The 20,674-nt window shown below is 36.9% G+C and overlaps 3 protein-coding genes across 3 annotated transcripts; 1 reads left to right on the top strand and 2 right to left on the bottom strand.

Moving 5' to 3' along the window:
* Positions 1-519: 519 nt before the first annotated feature.
* LOC147541636 (protein FAR1-RELATED SEQUENCE 3-like) lies at positions 520-8,038 on the bottom strand. Its single transcript, XM_086632146.1, has 6 exons — positions 5,173-8,038; positions 4,946-5,035; positions 4,070-4,219; positions 2,160-2,276; positions 1,090-1,147; positions 520-901 (listed from the first exon to the last, which is right to left on the bottom strand). Exons 1-5 carry the CDS (start codon positions 7,372-7,374, stop codon positions 1,106-1,108), a joined length of 2,601 nt encoding a protein of 866 aa, XP_086488272.1. The 5' UTR covers positions 7,375-8,038; the 3' UTR covers positions 520-901; positions 1,090-1,105.
* A 3,291-nt stretch (positions 8,039-11,329) lies between these two features.
* Positions 11,330-15,647, bottom strand: LOC147541635 (14 kDa zinc-binding protein-like). Its single transcript, XM_086633862.1, has 5 exons — positions 15,373-15,647; positions 14,888-14,945; positions 12,887-12,976; positions 12,211-12,328; positions 11,330-11,636 (listed from the first exon to the last, which is right to left on the bottom strand). Exons 1-5 carry the CDS (start codon positions 15,501-15,503, stop codon positions 11,569-11,571), a joined length of 465 nt encoding a protein of 154 aa, XP_086489988.1. The 5' UTR covers positions 15,504-15,647; the 3' UTR covers positions 11,330-11,568.
* LOC147541634 (transferring glycosyl group transferase) lies at positions 15,511-20,427 on the top strand. The gene is made up of 4 exons (XM_086633861.1): positions 15,511-16,415; positions 18,691-18,854; positions 19,063-20,215; positions 20,256-20,427. Exons 1-3 carry the CDS (start codon positions 15,779-15,781, stop codon positions 20,164-20,166), a joined length of 1,905 nt encoding a protein of 634 aa, XP_086489987.1. The 5' UTR covers positions 15,511-15,778; the 3' UTR covers positions 20,167-20,215; positions 20,256-20,427.
* Positions 20,428-20,674: the final 247 nt, after the last annotated feature.

The following is a 20,674-nucleotide window of genomic DNA, read 5'->3' as shown; positions in this document are numbered from 1 at the left end:
TTTTTTGTTGAAATTCCAAAAATTTACCTCATTGAAAAATCTTCATCTCCTAAAGTTTTTATTCCTCCTATCTTCTTCTCTCTCTCTATCCTAATGCTCCACTAACCCCCCCCCCCCCCCCCCCCCCCCTCTCTTGCCTCTCGCTGACTCTCCCTCTCTATCTCTTTAGCTCTCTCCCCTCTATCTTTCTCGCGCACAATCACAGTTCTAGCAAAGAGAAGTGTTCCCTTCCTCGGAGCGAAACCTCATCCTTGAGGTCTAAAGTTTCTGAAATACCGAGAAAAAGAAACGAGAGAAAGAGGTTTCCGGAGCGATGGAGAGAGAGACAAAGAGAGAGAGAGATTTACAAAGCAGCGAAAGAGGGAGATTTACAGAGCGAGAGAGGCATATCTGGAGAGAAAGACAGATCTACTGCGAGAGAGGGAGAGTGCGTGAGGTGGTTTTGGTGGTCAAAGAATGGTCGTGGTCGGAAGTGGTGGTGGAGAGAGGGAAGACGAATGTTAGGGGACAATTTTCAAATTTGCAACAATTAAATAGGTCTGCATTATCAAACAAAACAGTTTGCAACAAAAAAAGAAGACAAAAGAGCCTATTTCATTTTCTTTCTCCAGTAAATCCCTTGGCATATAAGAGCTACATTACTAATTCTTGGGTTCTTCAATAGGAACCAGCCTAGTAGTTTGTCTTTCTCCATTACCATCTACAGATGTGTGAAACATGGTTACTATTTCAATCAACTAGGCACATATTACCTTTTCTCCTTTCACAGTCTGAGATGACCCCAGTATTCTCCACCCTAAAGTCAATCATAGATGAGTTGAAGAATGACAGGTAAACAATGAACGGCACCAATAGGGAATTTCGGTCAAGTACCACTGGTTTAGAAAGCTCTTTCTGTAACCTGGGGTATACATAACAAGTCGTGCATGGATGCCACCGTAAATTCCCTGATTCTAAGGAGTTTATGTACAACAGATTGAGAACATACAATGATGTAAACATAGAATTGCAGGTTAAAGAATTATAGATGTGGCTGACTAAAGGAGAGATGAGGCGATGAACCAAAAAAGCGAAGTTGTACAAACACACTTGAGTCTGATGCTTTTTACTGTCTTTGCTTATTTGAGGTTTCCGATTGAGGCTCATCCTGCAAGTGATATCCAGAAGAACAATACATAAACCAATTCCAAAAGTTATTCATTTAAACCGAAGCAGTGCCATCACCAAAATATATTGTGTGATACGGGAATCGATTTTGATTCATCGATAATGGTGTAAGAGTTGCATGGGTCGGTTTTTTACCTTTATAATATATCCCTGTTACTGCTAGAGCAGGAACAAATTATAGGGATTAATTCTCAACGGAATTGGACAAGTAGTAGCTCTTTCGAGCTTTGCAGTGAACTGTTTCATAACTAGTAATCTAAAGCACCAAGACATCCTACAACCAAAGAACCAATGTGCTGGTATATGTTAATTAAAGGTCGGTTCTAATATTTTAAAGGCCAGCGCTTTGGGGAAAGCTAAATAGTTTCCGGGGTGTGAAGACTTGGTCAAAAATTTGTCAATTTTGTTTGACAATTTTATTTAGGGGGAAAGCAAAATACTTCTCCACCTCAGCTCTCTCTCTCTCTCCACCTCACCTCTATCTTCTCCGATTAGGTCGCCGGCAGGCGACCAAATCGGAGAAGACAAAGAGGTGAGGTGGAGAGAGAGTGAGGTGAGGTGGAGATAGAGTGAGGTGAGGTGGAGATAGAGTGAGGTGAGGTGGAGAGAGAGTGAGGTGAGGTGGAGATAGATTGAGGTGAGGTGGAGTGTTTTTTTTTATTTCCCCTTAAAATTTATTTACCCGGAAAATCTCTAAAATTCTACATATTCCCTTTAAAATTTCACACCCGGGAAACTATTTAGCTTTCCCCAAAGCGCTGGCCTATTTTAAATTGCCAAATCATCCTTATTTTTAAGTTAGAACAATTTTGTGAGATCCAAATACAGACTTCATACATTTGACAACGCCTTTTAGATGTCCAAATCTATAGGAGAACATTGAAAATTTCCTATTTCAATATACTGAGTTATCTAACATTCTCTTTACTGCTTACTTCAAAATAAATAAATAAATAAATTAGCATAAAGGGAAACAAATTGAGCATACTTACAACAGTTGAGAGCTGCTCGCGTATGTATGCCATGGATCTCAACATTGCTCGAAGTGTATCCTCAGTGACCTGAAATTTCACCTCTGATTCTCCTCCTGTTGTCTCAGAATCTTGGAGCTGAAAAACAGGGCAAACGTTTATGTCAAATTTCTTATATAACCAAGTAAAATGAAACCATGGGTCCTAACAGAATTTCTTTGATCCGCATACATTAAATCAACATCAAATATTTAACTAAATGGGAATTATTCAAGTACCTGTTGCATTCGATTCTATACAGCTATTTGGGGCCTATATGGGAATTATTCAGGTACCATTTTTTTTCCTAAAAGATGATTTTAATAGCATGGAGATCATTGGCCATTCTCACCGAAAACCAGGCCACTTTAAAACCAGAAAACCCATCAACATTTGGTAGGATCACGGGATTCAATTTTTTATACATACAAAATAAGTAAGCGTCCCCAGTGGCGTATTCAGGATTTACTTTGAGGGGGTCTAAAATATTACTACTGCAGATCGAAAAGTTACCTCCTCTTCGAAATATTTTATGAAATACTTGAATATAATAGATTTAATCGTTTTATATTTTAGAAATTCTTAATAAGTTGTTATGATTTACGGAACAAATTTTTTGCTGAAAAAAAAATAATGGTTTGAGAATTAACTGGAATATATTATGAAATACTCTGTACAAAATTTGACATGCGGTTGAACTAATCGGGAAATCCTAAAACTATTTTGAAATTTCAATTAAAACACTAAAAAAATCTTAAATAGGCAAAAATAAATGAAAGAGCTGTCACTCGAAACCATGACCTCAATGTAACTAAACATGCATTCTACCATTGAGCCAACATCTATTAATTAGAATAGGAATGCAGCTCTACTTATAATGTTAAAGTAATTGTTTTTTCTTTTCTTTTTTTATTATTACATATTATATAATAATTTATAAATGTTGAGGGAGGTCTATAGACCCCCCCCAGGCCAAGCTTAGATCCGCCACTGAGCGTCCCTAATTACAACTCCCAAAATAAGATATGAAGATCTGCCAAACATTGAGGCTGGTCAATTTTGAAGCAAAGTTTTGTCCTGGTTGTCCCCGGGCTCTTTTTGGAGCGTGCATAAGTTTAACTATTAGTGATGGATACTAGGTTTTGTAGTACAATTCCATGCATAATATAAGATTGACGTTGTAGGGGAAAACTGTCCAAATCATATGCTTCTCATGCATCTATCTTAATGTTACCTAGTAAGTGGATCGCCGTTCAAACAATGAATAAGTAACATGTCTCTAATTACAATTCAAACTCCCTAAATAAGTTATCAGAAGATTTGCCCAATACAGGCGGTAGTCAATTATGAGAAAAAAATATTGTATATTGATTGTCCTTTAATGTTTGTCTAACCTGCTATTATCAGTGATGGATGACTATGTTATCTTTCATAAAATTCCATGCATACTAGGGTCTAGGAAACCAAGAAAAAAGTGTTCTGATCATATTTTTCTGAAGGTCTCGTTTTCAATACTTGAACAACTCCATGGTATAGGGGTAATAGCCTAATAGGAGCTTACTGAGTTTACCACTCCCGTCATGTGTGACTGACTTTCAGATTTGATATGGCCACTGCTGAAGTGGTTTTTAGGAATGAATCAATAGAAAATGGATATTGTGGGCTTATGGCTTTATATCATGTCAATTTGATTGACATTTCATTTCTGATCCGAGCTTGTGTTGAACTGGACTTGTTCATGTCCATTCCGAGGTTATGCACCAATGCACCATCCTATCAGTTGATAAGCCATGTTATGTTATGTTTTTTTACTAGGCCAATTTACGTGTTATACACCTACATTCATGCCTTTATGATTCCTAAAATAGCAGTTACTAATAAATGGCCAATACCTTCATATTGATAACAGCAACCCTATTTGGAGATGTCGGAAGCTGTTCGCTAATATATGCCATAGATTTTAACATAGGTTCCAGCGTTGAACTGGAAAGCTGAAACTTCACCTCTGAAATTCCCGAGGGAGCCTTGCCATAATCGAGCAGCTGAATTGAAGATAAAGCGATTAGGAAAGGAACATTCTGATTCAAAAGTTCACTAACAAGTATCCCACTATCACATCATTATTAGATATAATTGCAAATCAAATCGATTTTTCTAGTTTGCATGTTTGATTGCAAACATATATTTTTTTCAAAAAATTCAAAACACAACGGAAGTAATTTTCTAATGGAGTATTTATTTTTTTTTATTTTTCAATGCTTCACTAGTGGAGATTCAAATTGTGCGTAAAACCAACATCACCATCAACATGGAGTCAGTAAACATTTTCTCCAATTCACCATTTAACCAAAGATTAAATCTAAAAGAATCTTGTTTTCAAAAAAGTTAAAATGAGCATAAAAGAATACGAAGAAGAAACCATTTGATACTTCAACTCATATTATATAAAATCCCAAAAATGGGAAAAACAGCATTGTGGACAGATGTAGGAAACAGGCCCTCAATGGGAGAGGTTGGGCACAGTTTTCCCAGTTTTTTGCAGAAATTTGGCCACGCCAGGGAAAATCTTTCTTTCCCTAAAATACCTACTAAACACATGGAAAGTTGTAATTTTGGAGAAACAGTTTCTCCTTTCTCTGAATATGATACATAACAGATTAGATTTTTGTTTCTTAAGAAATATCCCAATACTTTGCACTGCTAACAGTTGGTTTTGATGCATAAAATGCTTGCATATAGAGAACTGAATTTGATGTAGAGATGCAAACCTTCAAATAAATAACAGCTACTCTATTCTCAGGGTCAGATGTTTTATTCTCCATTGTCCAATTCAGTGATTTAAGGAAAGGCAGAATAACCTGCATAAGTTGAAGAGTGTTAGTAGAACCAGAGCCTCGATGCATTAAAATTTCTTCAAAACGTCATTAGTCTAAGATTGAAATAGGGGTAACTACAAGCTATTATATGAACAGACATTGAAGAATTTCCTCCATACCATATTATCAGGAAGCCGTTCATTCCGATTAAGAGAGGAAGGAGCCATATGTGGCAGATTCAAATCAGTAATAGACGACGGTGTATGAGCTCCAGGATCATTAATATAAAATCTTCGAGTTACCTCTTCTTGACGGGGCCACAATGAGCTTCCATCTTCGTGATTATCTCCAACTATCTGCGAGCTCGGAGGTGGAACGCTAGCAACGCTGTTTTTCACAACAGCAACTCTACTTGCACCCTCTCTTAGAGCACTTATTGCCATCTTATACGTCTCCATAGCTATTGCCCCTTCTTCAGCGTACTTAACAGCTTCCTGGCATAAATTGTTGTATCGCTTAGTTACACTTTCTTCATCTTGCACTTCACCACCATGTACATCAGAACTAACCAGGCTTTTAGCATTTCTGGTCCACCGTTTTAAGATGTACTGAGATGGCAGTGTAAGGACATTGCTAACAGTGAAAACGGTCAAAATATGTCTACAAAGAATGCCGGAGAACTCAAACATCAGGCAGCTGCAGCTTGTTTTCATCGTAGGAACACTAAGCGTAACCATGTAAGACCTACCTTCATCCTCAACTTTAGCGACCCTGTATTTGCTTATCGCGCCATCCCCATCTATTCTATTTGCTGTATATACAAAAGATTCAACTAATTCATGTTGGAACTTCGCAAAAATTTTCTTTGTGTAAATAGTAGCTGCCTGATTCTCCATGGGGGACACAGTTTTCATCTCTAGTGTAGTACAAATTGTATTGAAGTCTGCTTCTATTTCCTTCTCAAACCAATTTTTCTGTAGAGCTTTTCGATACTGCCTAAAGAACATAGGCAAAGTGGTTTGTTGGTTTACATACCCATCAAAAAATGATCTAATAGTTTCACCTTCTTGATTTGAGGAAACTGAAGCAAAGAAGGTATCCCTGAAATATACAGGAACCCAGTAATGGCGAGCATTATAGAGTGCTTGCAGCCATTCGTGGTTACTCAGGTTATACTTAGCAAGAAGTGAAGTCCAAGATAGTTCAAACTCCTCAACTGTCTCAGTCATGCTGATACAATTATAAAGTTCTCCTTGAAATGTAGGATTAGCAACACATACGTGAGCTAACCTTTCTCTGCCTTCTCTTAAGACGTGCCACTTGCAAATACGGTGTCGTGTATCTGGGAAGCGGAACACCTGCGAAACTGCTGCCTGTATGGCTCTGTCTTGGTCAGTCGTTATAGAGACAGGACGACGACTGGACATCGCTAAAAGAAATGTCTTGAATAGCCAAATAAATGAAGCTTCTGACTCATCAAAAAGTAGTGCACAACCAAACAATATCATCTCCCCATGATGATTCACTCCAGTGAATGGAGCCAAGGGCACCTGGTAGTTGTTCCACCTGTACATCGTGTCAAAAGTAACAGCATCACCAAAGTGGCTATAAGCTGTCCTTGACCTAGCATCCGACCAAAAGACAGTAGTCACATTACTATCATTATCAAGCTGTAAGGCATAGAAGAAGCCAATGTTTTCTGCTTGCATTCTTGTGAAATAATCCAACAAATTTTGAGTATCTTTACCAAGAGTTCTCTTTCGGCTAGGAGTTCTAGCATTTGAAGGCTCAATATTCCTAACTGCATGTTTCTGTTGTACATGAAGAACATTTGGTACTTGTTGATTTGCTTTCACAGGGGCATGATATCCATCCCTAGAAATATATGTAGCACCACCTGGGTAGTTTTTTGCAGAAGCAAAATGTCTACGCGGTTTAATTGAATGTACCTTACTTGGGCTCCCACCCCCAGTTGGATGATTATGTTCCTTCACAAATTTAACGACAACCCATTTTTTCTCATCCTTTTTCTCAACCTTAAGCAACGCGTTACAGTAAGTTTCGACGTTCTTCCTTTTTGAACGCCCCTTACTAGTACATAAAAAATCCCGAGCAGAAGTAGTACCATCGGGCTCTGACCTGCACGGACCAATACAGGTGCCAAAACCGAGACGTTGTGCATACCCATCGTAGTACATTTTTGCAGCATTTTCAGATTCGAACTCCATCCCTAAATGGGGTTCACTAATATCATTATCATTTTGAGAAGGTGGTAACTCTTGTGAGGAATTTTCACTAGGTCTTTCCTCTCTACCCTCAGAAGCATCTGCACTTGGTGGTGCATTAGCTGCAGGTTCCACATTAACCACTTCTACATCCATAATCGAAGTAAATGCTTTGATCTTCCAATAGATTATGATCAGTTTCACATCATATGGATCTCAATGTGTCATCAAAATTGGGTTCATTTCCATCCTAGAAACTGAACAAACTAAAACCAAACAGAAGAAATGGAGCTGCTTGCAGCTAAATAACTGATCCAAAAGGAGACATTTTTTTCTCTCATTTAAAAGTCTTGTGAGGGTATCTCAAGAATTGTCCAAGAAAGAATCCACAATTAAGTTAATCATTAAGGAATTAAAGAAAAACTGAACAAATTTCCGAAAAGAAATTACAGTAAAAGTGCAGAAATAAGAACCAAACCTATTATTTCTACAGAGAGAGAGAGAGAGAAGGGGAAATGACCTGTGATGAAGAGAGAATACACAGGGTCTTCGAAGGATAAACAACAGAAGCTAACCTACCACGGTTGAAGAAGGGAGACTCTTTCTAGGGTTCCATGAAGGGTTCCGGTGCAATTACAGAGAGAGAGAGAGAGAAAGAGGAGAAATTCATTTTTTTCAAGGGTTTTTGTATTTTCATTTGGGGCTGAGAAAAAGACGGGTACGTTTTGGGCACGGGCTCGCAAATAGCCAGATCAGGCTGGGTTGGGCAGTAAGGCAGTATGTCAAAGTGCACACTGGCTTAGCACTTTAGCCGGATCAGGCAGGGTCGAGCACAATGTCAAAGTGCAGACTAGTTAGTCGAGCAGTTCGGGCAAGGTAAAAGTTTAGAAGCCCATATTTGCCCGTGTACACCAGGTCGGACAGGCTCATGGGTCACAAGGAATTCGAACGTCAGGAAGTTCGAGAAAGATTATCCAGATTAGTAAATTTGAAGCACAACTTAAAACCCGTGTAGACCAGCCCGGACGGGCTCACGTATGATCATTTTGGTTAAAACAACGGTGGAGAACCGTGAGATTTTAGAAAGAGAAAGCGAGAAAGGTGTTGAATTTGGTTGAAGAAAATTAGGATGCTTAGTTCATATATTGTCCAAATAGAAGAGACCATAAGGTTTACGAATCCAACAACTGGATGTGAAATATAGACCATTAACACCTGATTTCACGGGTCGGGTGAGCCTGAATACAATCCTTTCACGACTCGGTGATCTGCTCTGGTGGCAGGCTACCGGGAATAAGTTCGGTTTGAAAAAGAATCTAATTCCAATTTTTTTTTTTAAAAACAGTACGGGAATATCTATTGTCTCATTCCTATTTTGTGACTCTCACATCTTATCATTCATATAACGGGATCTATAACCTTTCCTTTTTGTGAATAGGGCTTAGCATATCGAGAGTAGGTCTTAGCATATTGTTTTAGACCATCACTTGGTTTTTGAAAAGGTAGCGATACAATCTATCATCATTCGGTTTGCTTCTCTCGTCGATTGGGTGAAATTCTCACAGAGAGCTTCTCCTAAACTAGATTTTCTAATTTGGGTCTAGAATTAAACCTTTGTTCGAAAACTGCGTTTAATTTGCTTAGGGTTAACTGCAAGACTCTAAATTCGAATCTCACACAAGTCCAATAGTAATAATGGTACATTTAGTACATCTTTTTGTGTTTGTTTATCTTGTATGTAAAGTTTCCAAATTGTGAAACTCTTGTGTTATAATATACTTAGAAATAATTGGTTTGCCTAACCCAAAACAAATTGTATCAAATTTAAGGAAGATCAATATTAGATGATTATTGTATAAGATCTCAAGAACGTATGCACAAAAAAACCAATAATTGTGTCATCTAATATTTGTTGTTTAGATAATTGTGAAAAAGAAAAGTACCATCTGAAAGAAAATGTAAACTAACACCGACAAACAAAGAAACAGATCGATGGTTTAATTCATAATCAATTTGATTTAGTTTCGCAGTTTGCAATTGTACAAAATTGAATGCCTACTATCTAGCAAATTGAAAGTTAAAAATGAAATGAACCTATGTATAATGCCTTTTACATTCTACAAGATGTAAACAATTAAACCTCAAAGGAAAATAAATCCTTACAAAAAAAATTGAATCTTGATCTCTAATCTTAATTAATCACTTTATATCATAAAAATAAAAATTTTGAAAAGCCAAAAACACTTTATAATTAGCTAAATACTCCATTACCTACCTTCCCAATAAGCCTAATGGGTGTGAGATTATAAATGGGTAGTGGGTAGTTTGTTTTGGGTTGGATTAGCTACACTTGATGGTGCCTTGAACAAACTCATCTCCATTGACATAGATTTGAAGTGCTTCTGTTTATTAGCTAAATGATGATCATTTAGATGCACAAGTAATCTTCTTGAATAATATTGAATCTGAAAATACTTTGTCTTCCTAGAATAATTAATCTTACTTCCATTGTTGATTAGTAGTAGAGTTGAGCACATTATGATGATGACAAGAATTATAGCAAAAAAATAGACTCCCTTTCTTCTCTTGGTGATTGATGATCTCTTACTGATTTTGATCATGATAATCAAAGAATTGATGAATGAATTTAGGGTTATTTGTCCATGAGATCACTTCTTTTATGGTATATAAATATAATAAAAAGCATATGGTAGTTTTGTTTCTACAACCAAGCACACACATGTGAGTGTGTGGATCACGTGATCAATAGACATATAACATGGCCATTATTATTTGATGTACGGCTCACTCAAAGACATGCCTTATTTAGTCAAGATTTGGATGTAGTTTTTTTTTGTTTTCAATTGAGTAATTGAGTTGGATTTCACAAGTTGGGTATAAGTTAATCTATTCTAGATCTTTTTTATGAAATTTGTTTGTATATTGGAGTTAAATCTATTCTAGATTTTTATGAAATTTCATGGTGTATTGGAGGGGGGTAATTTCCTTATAGGTAGCATACTCGCATGTATCATTGGCACACACTCCACCTAACCTAAAGTTAATGGAAAAAACACGATTTGGGTGTAAACATATCTTATTTTTAAAATGGGGATGAACCAACAACAAAAAAAATGGTGGTGACCGTCAAATATCACTAGTATTTGGGCTCAAACGAGTATAATGTGGCATCCAAAGCAGCAAAAACTATTAAGGCACGGAATGTCATGTAGGTTGTTCGGGTCTGTTAAAGTATGAGCAGTGGCAAAAATGTCGTAACTAATAAGGGTTTCTTAAGTCCAGTTTTAATTTTAGATGTGCAAAAAGTGTGGTGAAAGTTGTAATCCTTCCACTTGATCGACCTCTACAAAGGATTCTTCATTCTTGATGTTTTCAATGGTATCAACCTTGTAGATGAGTTTGGAACGTGTAATCTTATCCATTGAAGAAGAGAATATATTTTAAAGAGACCTCTCTCCCTTATTATATAGATCTGTTTTCTACTTTTGTCACCATACAATCTAATGAAACTCAACCTCTATTTTTGTTACCTTACAATCTAATGGAACTCCAATCTCTATTGGCGTCTGTTCTCTCTTATCCAATCTTCTTTGCTCATTTGTATACAATAATAATTCTCAAATGGTATATTAAGCCTTTAAGTTTTTAAAGGAAGAAAAGTTTCATCACCACTATGCAGAGTTGGATCCACCGTGAGTTAGCTAGGGGTTGCAGGGAGCCAGCGGCCCCCAACTAAAGGGTTTAACAGATCTTAATCAGTTTTGTTTAGCGTTGAATTGTTACAATGGAAAGTGGAAAAAATAATTCTTTGTTGGCTATTAGTGAAAGATTGAATAGTAAAAACTACATTGATAAGAGTTCTCCAATGAATGTGGGATTACATTGCTGATACTGTTTTTTTTTTTTTTTTTGAGAAATCGACTACGATTCAACCGTTACAAGGCATTGATACATCACGAAGATGTGATGAGCACGATAATCGCCTAATTTAAACCATAATGAAAGAGGACTAAAGTCGACAATGAAATAGGCCTAAAGCCCGACAAATTTATTACAGTACATTATTTACTTCATATATTGCCTAAAATACATGAAATAAGTACTTCAAATATATATATATTTTTTTATCATTTTAGTCACCCAATTGCAATGTTCTCAAGACTTGATTTTGATGCAGTTAATCCACAATCACCTTCAGAATCAAATCCACAACATATTTTGTCCTTACAAGTGCCATTAGTCAATGATCAGACAACCATCCACTAACAGCTTTTATTTATCCTGTTTAAGAACCCTACAAATATTACCTGTCCATATTCTAATTGATGTCTAGCCAGGAGGCCAGTTCATTTGTCTTCCTCCAAGAAGATGGATGTGAAGGTGATAAACAGATTGACCTGCAAAAACCCAACCCCTTCTTAATTTTGTGCTTAACTATATCAAACAACTGTATAAAATCTCGAGGAGACGAAAAAGAGACAGAACCGAACCGAACAATCTGACAATTAATGGAGTTCACAGTCTGGTAGAAAATGGCCTTAAGATGGTTTGTTTTGAAAGACTGGAGCACACCTCAAGGCGGTAGAAGGCATTAGTCCATTTGGAAATGGAAGCACTACAACCATCGGATCGAGAAATAACTTTGCTACATTATATTAGGTCTTAAATGTTTAACAAACACAAGAACATCAATGGTTTCACGCTACTTAAACTCCATATCACATGAAATAACACATCAATAGTTTAAGAAGGAGGATAAGTATGGCAGGTGCTCGCCTACGCAAGCGTAGGCGAGACAAGAAGAACATAGCCGCAAAAAGAAATTTATACCAACTTGTGCTGGCGAGAAAGTGTATAGCCATGAAACTAGCGTTTAGAAGCACATAGTTTCTAAATATCAGGACTCAATACCGACGCCATTTCTCCAAGTTTATTTTGTTAAGTAAAGAAAGAAAAATGAGAAGTACATACATCCTGTGGGTCCATCATTGATGACAATTCTGAAGCCGTCTTCGAGTTTTTCCTGTTTAGCAATCAACTTTGCGGTTAATAAAAGGTGCCCAAGAATCTCAGTGTGTCTCTCTTCAGCCTGAACGTGAAAGATAATAGTCAGGTAATCTCGGACAGGTAGTATTGAAGACATAGTTGATTCGCTGCAGAACTCAATAATAAGTTAAGATGACTTTTACATCTAACGATTTGATTGAACCGAATAAAATAAAACAGTACCAAGAAATAGAAACTTTGTCAATGAAGAGCCCCAACAGGCAATAAATTTGAAGACTTCATGGATTTAATTTGAATCTCTTCATGGAACTACTGTCTTTGTGGCCTTATGTATAGCTCTACAACTGATACCCTGAACCTGACTAGTCTGACTCATTTCGTAGGTTAGCATGTTTGCTTTTTCAATCTATATAGTTGAGGAGGAGGAGAGCAGTAGAGTTTCTCCGCGGAGATATTTAAATGAAATTAGTTTTTAATTTGGACGGTATAATAGTCATTTAGGTCATTTCAGAAGATGGCCTCCAAATTAAAACTTTTTTTATAACGAGTTAAGTGGGCTTTATGTCAGGTTTCATATCTGATTTAGAAAAAAAACCAGAGCCTGAGATACTAAAAACAGGAAATGTTAAATAAGAAATACCTTGGAGAGACCAGTTAACCCATCCCTCACTTTGGGGATAATTAAGATGTGAGTAGGAGCTTGAGGAGCTATGTCCCTGAATGCAAGAACCTACCAGAGCACACCAATCAGCAAACACGAATAAGAAGATCTAATTTTAGCACTTGTGAACTCTATTAGCATAGACTTTTCTCCTTTGTGCTACGTCGGGATAAAGGATACTTGTCTAACAAGAATAATAAAAACTAAACTAAGGTGCTGTTTGTTTTTTATTTTTTTCAGATCTGAAATCTGAATGGAGGTCCAATTCAGATATCAGATGTTTGTTTTTCAAATTTAAGTACATCTGAAAACTTAGCTGAATTTTGTCTTTGTCTGAATGGACTGAAAAGGAGCCAATTTATTTCAGACTTCAAAACAAGTCTGAAACAAAACCTAATTTCTGAAATGTGTGAATTGACGCTAGTGCCCCTGTGATTTAGAAAATCAAGTACGCCATCACCACTGCCACTGCTACTACCGCCGCCACCACCACCACCACCACCACCACCATTACCACAAAACTACCACAAACCACCATTACCACAAAATCACCACCACCACCATTACAACAAAACCACCACCACCACCACCACCACCATTACCACAAACCACCATTACCACAAAACCACCAAAGACACCCACGACCATTACCACAAAACCACCACGGACCACCACCACCATTACCACAAACAACCACCATTTACCACATTCACCACCAGGACCATAAACTAGACGACCACCACTACCAACTCGCAGCCACCACCATAAACTAGACCGACGCCGCCACCAACCACAATACAAACCAAACAGCCATCACCCCTAAACCACAACAACACCTCGTACACACACCAGACGACACTATAACACACGCAACCACCATGGCTGGAAGATCCAAGAGTCGGCGACGTCGTCTTGCTCCAAACCCTCGCCAGATCTGGCGAGGCTTTGCTGTTAACTTCATTTGTATGTAGAGAGATAGAGAAATCAGACCATACCAACAACAAGATGTGGAAGAGAGTCATATTGCTAGGGTTTGATTGTATAGACAGGGAGGGAGAGGGAGGGGGAGAGAAAGACATGAGTTCCATAGCTGTTGCAATATGAGGCAAATAGATTTTAGGTTTAGAAGGAAACATTATATATTAGGGTTTTGGGGTCAAAAAGATGGGTGGGGGTATAAATGTCAAGGTCTTAATTCAGACTTTAGTTTTCAGATTTGAAAAACAAACATCTAACTTATAAAACAATTCAGTTATTTCAGATTCAACCAATTCAGTTCAGACGTTTCAGATTCAGCTAATTCAGATTCAGACAAAAATAAAAAAACAAACACAACCTAAGTCTAGACAACAATAAGTGTATATGAAATTAGATAATTTGGAGAATGATAGATTAAGCTCATAGCCTATAGGTGTATGTATATTATTATAAAATGATAAAAAGTCAAAACCAAAAAACTCAAACTAGTTACTAGTGGATGGCAATGCAAAAGATATCTACGATGGAATGCTATAGTGAGGTGAACATCTTGATTTGATGACAAATTTCTGGTGCTGCAAGACTGCAATCACTACAATGTTACGATGTTAGCTGTCAATTACACAGTTTAAGCAGGGGTGTTACTAAGATAAAATCAATTTCAACAGTTAAGCCAATGGGTAAATCATTCAAATAGATTTAAAAAACATTGCAAAAATAACATAAAGATCAAGAGATGTCTATGAAAAATGAAGAAGAAAATGAAGAAGAAAATGAAGATGATGAAGGAAGAGATATGTTTTTAGTTTTAGTTTCTCCGGTTTTTTGCTAGATTTCCATCATGTCGGTGGAAACTACGCAAGAAATAGTTGAAAGTGTGATTTCGTGCATCTAATCCAAATTTAGGAAATATTTCGCGAATTTTCAGTGACCTTGCTTCCTTTTGAGAATGAATTGTCAAGTTATTGAGAATAAAAGTTTGATTCAATGCACAGATAATACCTTCTCATCCTCATAAACCACATTAGCAGGGATTTCTTTCTTAATGATTTTGTCGAATCTGCACAGTTGGTAGAGAAAATGAATTAAAATCTCGTTCCAGCATATCAAGTTGCAATTAAGATGATAAAAGAAAAAAAGTCAAACATTTTGATATTTGAAAAGCATTATGTTGACTAATAAAAAAAACGACACTACGTTACTCTGAAATAACCACATGTGATATTTGGTAAGGGAAATGCTCATCATAGTTGCACATCCCTCAGAGATAATATGGGCTATCTGGAAAGATAGTAATGGTAAAACCGAAGGACTCGAATACAAACAGCACCCTCATGGTGGATTCATCATATGTCTTTGAATTGATAAGAAAAGATGATTTCATGTGCAATACTCTAACTCATAAAACCCTAGAACAAAGGAATGTTTGATACCATAGCATATAAGTAGTCAGAGGTAACATAGAGAAGAGGGAAATAGTTACATACATAGTAGGAGAATCGGAAGGAAGAGTGGCGAGAGCAGCTTCTTTCTCAGACGCCATTGAAGTGGAAGTAGAAGCAGTGAAATGAAGGGTTAGGATCTCCAGTCTGGTTGGTGAGTATATATTCCCCATCATCCTCCCCAACCACAAACAAATAGTACACCTCTCTACCGAGTCTCCAGAAAAAAGGGGAAGGGAATCGGATATTCTAAAGGCGCACCATAATATTGTTGTAAGCGCCCCGAGTCTCAGGCTACTAATTGACTGTGGCTGAATCGCATTCACTTTCCACTCCCGCTCTTCAATTCCGCCATGGGAGATCTCAAAGTCTTTTAAGAGAGAGAGAGAGAGAGGTTTCAGATTCAAACCCAAATACAGTATGAAATCTATATCTTTGAAACCCTAAACTAATGTCTCCTCCTCCGAAGAGGAGATTCTTCTACCCTCTCCTCCTTCTATCTCTATCAGCTCTATTCTTGTTTTCTCACTACCATTCCTCTCTCCCTCACTTCTCTACACAAACTAATCTTACCCCTAAAACCTACCATTTCAGTTCCCCCACTCAAAACCCTAATTCCATTCCTCCTCAAAGTTTCACTCTCACAATCAAACTCCTAGCTTATGATCGCTTTGATTCCATCTCTAGATGTCTTAATTCTCTAGCAAATGCTGATTACGTTAATGACCGTGTAAATCTTCATGTATTCATAGACCATTTCAAAGAAATAAATGGGTCAATTGAAACTTTAGATGTGAAACTTAAGGAATCTCATAAGATTTTAGGTTTTGTTGATGGATTTTCATGGAGATTTGGGGAGAAATTTGTTCATTACAGGACTTCGAATGTTGGGTTGCAAGCACAATGGTTGGAATCATGGTGGCCTAGCTCGGATGACGAGTTTGCTTTTGTGGTTGAAGATGATTTAGAGGTCTCCCCTCTTTATTATAAGTTCCTTAGGGGTATAATTTTGAATTATTACTACAATTCTTCGAATTATAGTCCTTCGATCTATGGGGCTTCGCTTCAACGACCTAGGTTTGTTCCAGGTAATCAGTTTGAATTGTTTATGTCACGGTATTAAGATTTGATGGTAGATATTAATGGAACATATTTAGAATGGGATCAACCTAATACAGTATGATAATTAGTTTAATTGATCAGTATGATTTCAATTAGCTTAATTAGCTCGTACTACTTAACAAAGATTGTAAATTGATAATGTCTATGGGATGATTTAATTAGATTTAGATGATCTTTAGAAATGGATCAATGAGGTGGTTGGTTTAGTTTGTCAAATTTTAGATTTTTTACCATTCATGTGACTGCAAAATATAATTCTTGATTGATAACTATGATGGAAGAGATTAATCGGTTCATCGCTTCATCCAAGAATATTGTGTTCGATGTGTTTGGGTAGGCCATCTGCAAGGTATTCTTAGAACTCGCTTAGCAAATGGATATCTAGTTATCTCATTTTCACTTCTTTAAGGTGGCCATTGTTTTATCAGAATAGTTCGTAATTGGACAAGTATATCAGGCAGCTAAGCATTTTGCGAAGATGTTTAACATTCACTTTAGAGTCTAGAGGTTCACCACATGGTCAATAGAGGTCAATTTGTTATCCGGAATACTACTAATCTTGCTAAAAAGATTTCTTTAATGGTGTGTTTGGTTGCAGGATTCCTAAGTAGGATTCCTATCAAAAGTGGGATTTGGTAGGAATCATGAATCCTTGGTCTGTTTGGCTACCAAGAATCCTAGGACTCTTGAATCCTAAGGATTCCTGATTCCAAAATTTGTATTGGACCAAAATCCCACCCTACCCCCTAGGATTTGCTAGGATTTTGGATTAATGAACCTAAATTTCAAACTTAAAATCAACAAAAAAATATTTCCTTCTATAAAATCATTATTTTTTTTTCAAAATCATTATTTTTTTCAAAAATCATATTCTTTCTAAAGACGTTTAAAAATACTCAAATAATAATAAATCATAGGATTCTTAGTTGCCAAACAAGCCAAAAAATATTACTAGGATTCATGAATCCGTGGAATCATGAATTCCAAGGACTCGTGAATCCGCGGATTCATGATTCCGCCATCCAAACACACCATAAGTTTAATCCATGGAAAATTTGATATCCTCCGAGAATGGGGAGCCAACCTTGCGTTTGAGGGTAGTAAGATTGGGGAGCTGTCACTATTTTCTTCTATAAGCTGTAAAGTTTAGTCTAAGGAGCTCCAGACAGGACCCAGTTGGACCCAATGCTCTATTTGTAAAAAGGTTAGCAGCATATAAGTATAGATACCTTTTGTAGCTATCAAATGTGAGATTTAAGAGGACTCAAATTGCCATTTTGGCGAAGGATGGTAATGACATTAGGCTCACATATAATGACACGCTCTGGTAGAATAACCTTCCACTAAGTAGTTGCTGGAATAAACAGTGCAGAATATGGTTTGCCCTATTCTTCAGATATCTTTTTGAAGACTATTGTGCTTTAAGACATCAAAATTGTGACATTCTGTGTCACAGAATAATTCCACAAGGAAGTTGTTTACCTCCATGGACTACTAAAAAGTAAAAACTGTTGTTGTTATTGTCAACTTCATAGATTTTGCAGTATGAACTTATTAATAAAAATGGGTAGGGATTATAAAAGGAAAGGACAAAATGGGAAAATGTTTTTGTCCAACACTTCGAACAAAATAGATAATGTTTTTGTCCAACACATCGATCTCAAGTTGACGATTGAACTCTATACTATACTTGAATTAGAAATTTAGAAGATGTTTGCTGCTTTCACCTCTGGCTAGATATATTGTAGGATTATTTTTCACCCCACAATTGTTTTGCTACTTTACAACAGTTTCTTTTCTACAATAGGTTTAGGATTAGCCCAAAATGTGTCAAACTAAGGTGGATATTGACAATATCTTACATAAAGCACTTGTCTTTTTCTTTTACTAGTGCACTAGTGACCTGTCTAGCTTATCAAAACTAAAGTATAAACATACACTGATTTACCATCACCTTCTGGTGCGACTTTTACGTCGCTATTGTTGTTTTTTTTTCTCAGTTTCTGAATCTGACTCGTCTGACTAAAGTGGACGTAGAAAAACCTAATTAGTCAATCAAACGAGTCAGACAAAAACAAACTTTTTGAAATATGCCTCAAGTCAATCCAGACCTCGAGTTAGGTTTCTGATCTGACTTAAAAAAGAAAATAAACACTGCCCTCACCTCTTGCATTCATGTCCTAACCATTTTACTAGGTTCAATGGATTTTCAGCCCTAACCATTGGGTCAGTTAACAACAGGTAAACATGGGAACAAACTGCATCTTGAACCTGGAACTCGACTTTTCTTGTACCAGTTGGTTGGCACTTGGGGTCAGCTTCTCTTCCCTAAACCCTGGAAAGAGTTCCGTCTTTGGTATGACATACACAAAGCCAAGGGAATCAAACCAATTCTTGAAGGCATGGTAAGTTATTTTCCTTTTTTCATCTTAAATTATTATTTCTTTCATTATAGCGTAATAAAACTCCTTTCTAGTCTTATCCATCTATTAAATTTTCGTTTATCTTGGCTGTTGTTGTTTAGCACTAGAAATTTACGTATTTTATTCCTACACATCTAGGTCACTTCATTGTATATAGTTTATCCTTTTCAGTCATTTGAAATTGTTACAGGTGACAACAGGATGGTACAAGAGGATGGGGGAACGAATATGGACACCTTGGTTCATCAAATTCATACACTCTCGTGGATACTTCAATATATACACCAATTTTGAACGCGAACGAGCCCTTAGTGTCTCTCATAGGGACGCTGGTGTAAACTACGGAAAAACAGCTGGCCCGGATTCAACTTTACTAAACCAAGATTCTCTTGATTTCAACCTTATGGAGATGAAGTCACTAAATAATCTAAAATGGTATGATTTCTGCTTCAAAGAAGTGCTTCCTGGAAGAATAGCAAAGAACTCAGATGAACTCAAGTTTCTTTTGCACTCCGTGCAGAAGCACAAGACAATTATACTTGTCAGCCTATTCAGAACATCTCAAGTCGTTACAAGGAACATGCTATGCCACTTCGAGAAGTTAGATATTCGGAATTTTATTCTTGTAGGCCCCGACTCTGATTTCTTCCTCGATCTTTCAAGGAGGGGTTATCCAGTGATCAACTCAAAGTTATTACTCAATACCATTGAGAGTTATAGGTCTACAGATTTTCAAGATTCAGAAATGGAATCTATCCATGAAATTCTGGTTATAGCTTATATAATCAAAACGTGCCTGGAATCTAAGCTTAATTCCTGGGTGATAGATGGGAATATGCTTCCAGTAAGCAATGCGATATTTACAGATGTGAATGATCCTGCTTATGATTTCTTTGCTGTAAAGGATTCAAATCTTTTGTTTGTAAGGAGTTCTTCGACCTCTTCGGAGATTTGGGCTGATAGTTTCGTTGACACGGTCGTCGCGAAGGTGAAGTCTTTGACGGGCAAAAATTCTCTTCACAAGGATCACCTGCATATTAGGTATGCAACGACAGAAACTTTAGAAGAAAAGGGAGTGAAGGTTAAAATGCTCGATGACTTGGGTTTGGGTGAAAAGATTGGTGAGAAGAATAGTAATCAAAGTCATCATCTGGAAGAAGGAAAGAAGTTTGTATTTTGGTCTTCTAATGAGATCGGATTGGAGTTTATAAGAAGGGAACTTGGAAATTTGGGTATGTGGGAGGTAGTAGAAGATGATTCTTCATGCACTGCTGTCGTGTGCCACCGCGCTTAGAATGAATCTGATTCTTTTATGTAGTATTTCTCACTCAGTATCCTATTTAGTTTTTTTTTTTCTTTTTGTTGACAAAATAACTTATGTAGGTAGGAGTGATATCTTGGATATCTTATTGGAGAGAGAGAGAGAGAGAGGTGTAGCTGTTTAAATTTGTGAATTCACATTGTTTGGAGCACAGATGAAATGGTGTAAATTAGGATTTTGTGGAAATTGGCAGCGATTTTAAAATATTTTGTAATGAGATACTTCTTTTCCTTCTGGATGACGTGTCATGTGGCTGCTATACATTTCCATCAACTCGAGGAAGAAACATCTAAAATAACTGATATATTATTTCATATGATACAATAATGATAATATTATTGTATCAATGTTCATAGATATTGTATCAATGCTAATTACCTTTGGTTGCCAAACGACACCTTGGAGAGAAGATATAAGAGGGTAACGAACAAAACGTAGAGAGAATAAGAGCAAAATTAGAGGGTAGTTTTGGAAGGGAAGG

The sequence above is a fragment of the Eschscholzia californica genome, unplaced genomic scaffold (genome assembly GCF_041429995.1).
Source record: "Eschscholzia californica isolate CP2 unplaced genomic scaffold, dmEscCali1.0.p SCAF_4, whole genome shotgun sequence".
Taxonomy (NCBI): domain Eukaryota; kingdom Viridiplantae; phylum Streptophyta; class Magnoliopsida; order Ranunculales; family Papaveraceae; genus Eschscholzia; species Eschscholzia californica.
The sequence above is the reverse complement of the archived record's forward strand: the minus strand, read 5'-3'. Positions and strand labels throughout refer to the sequence as shown.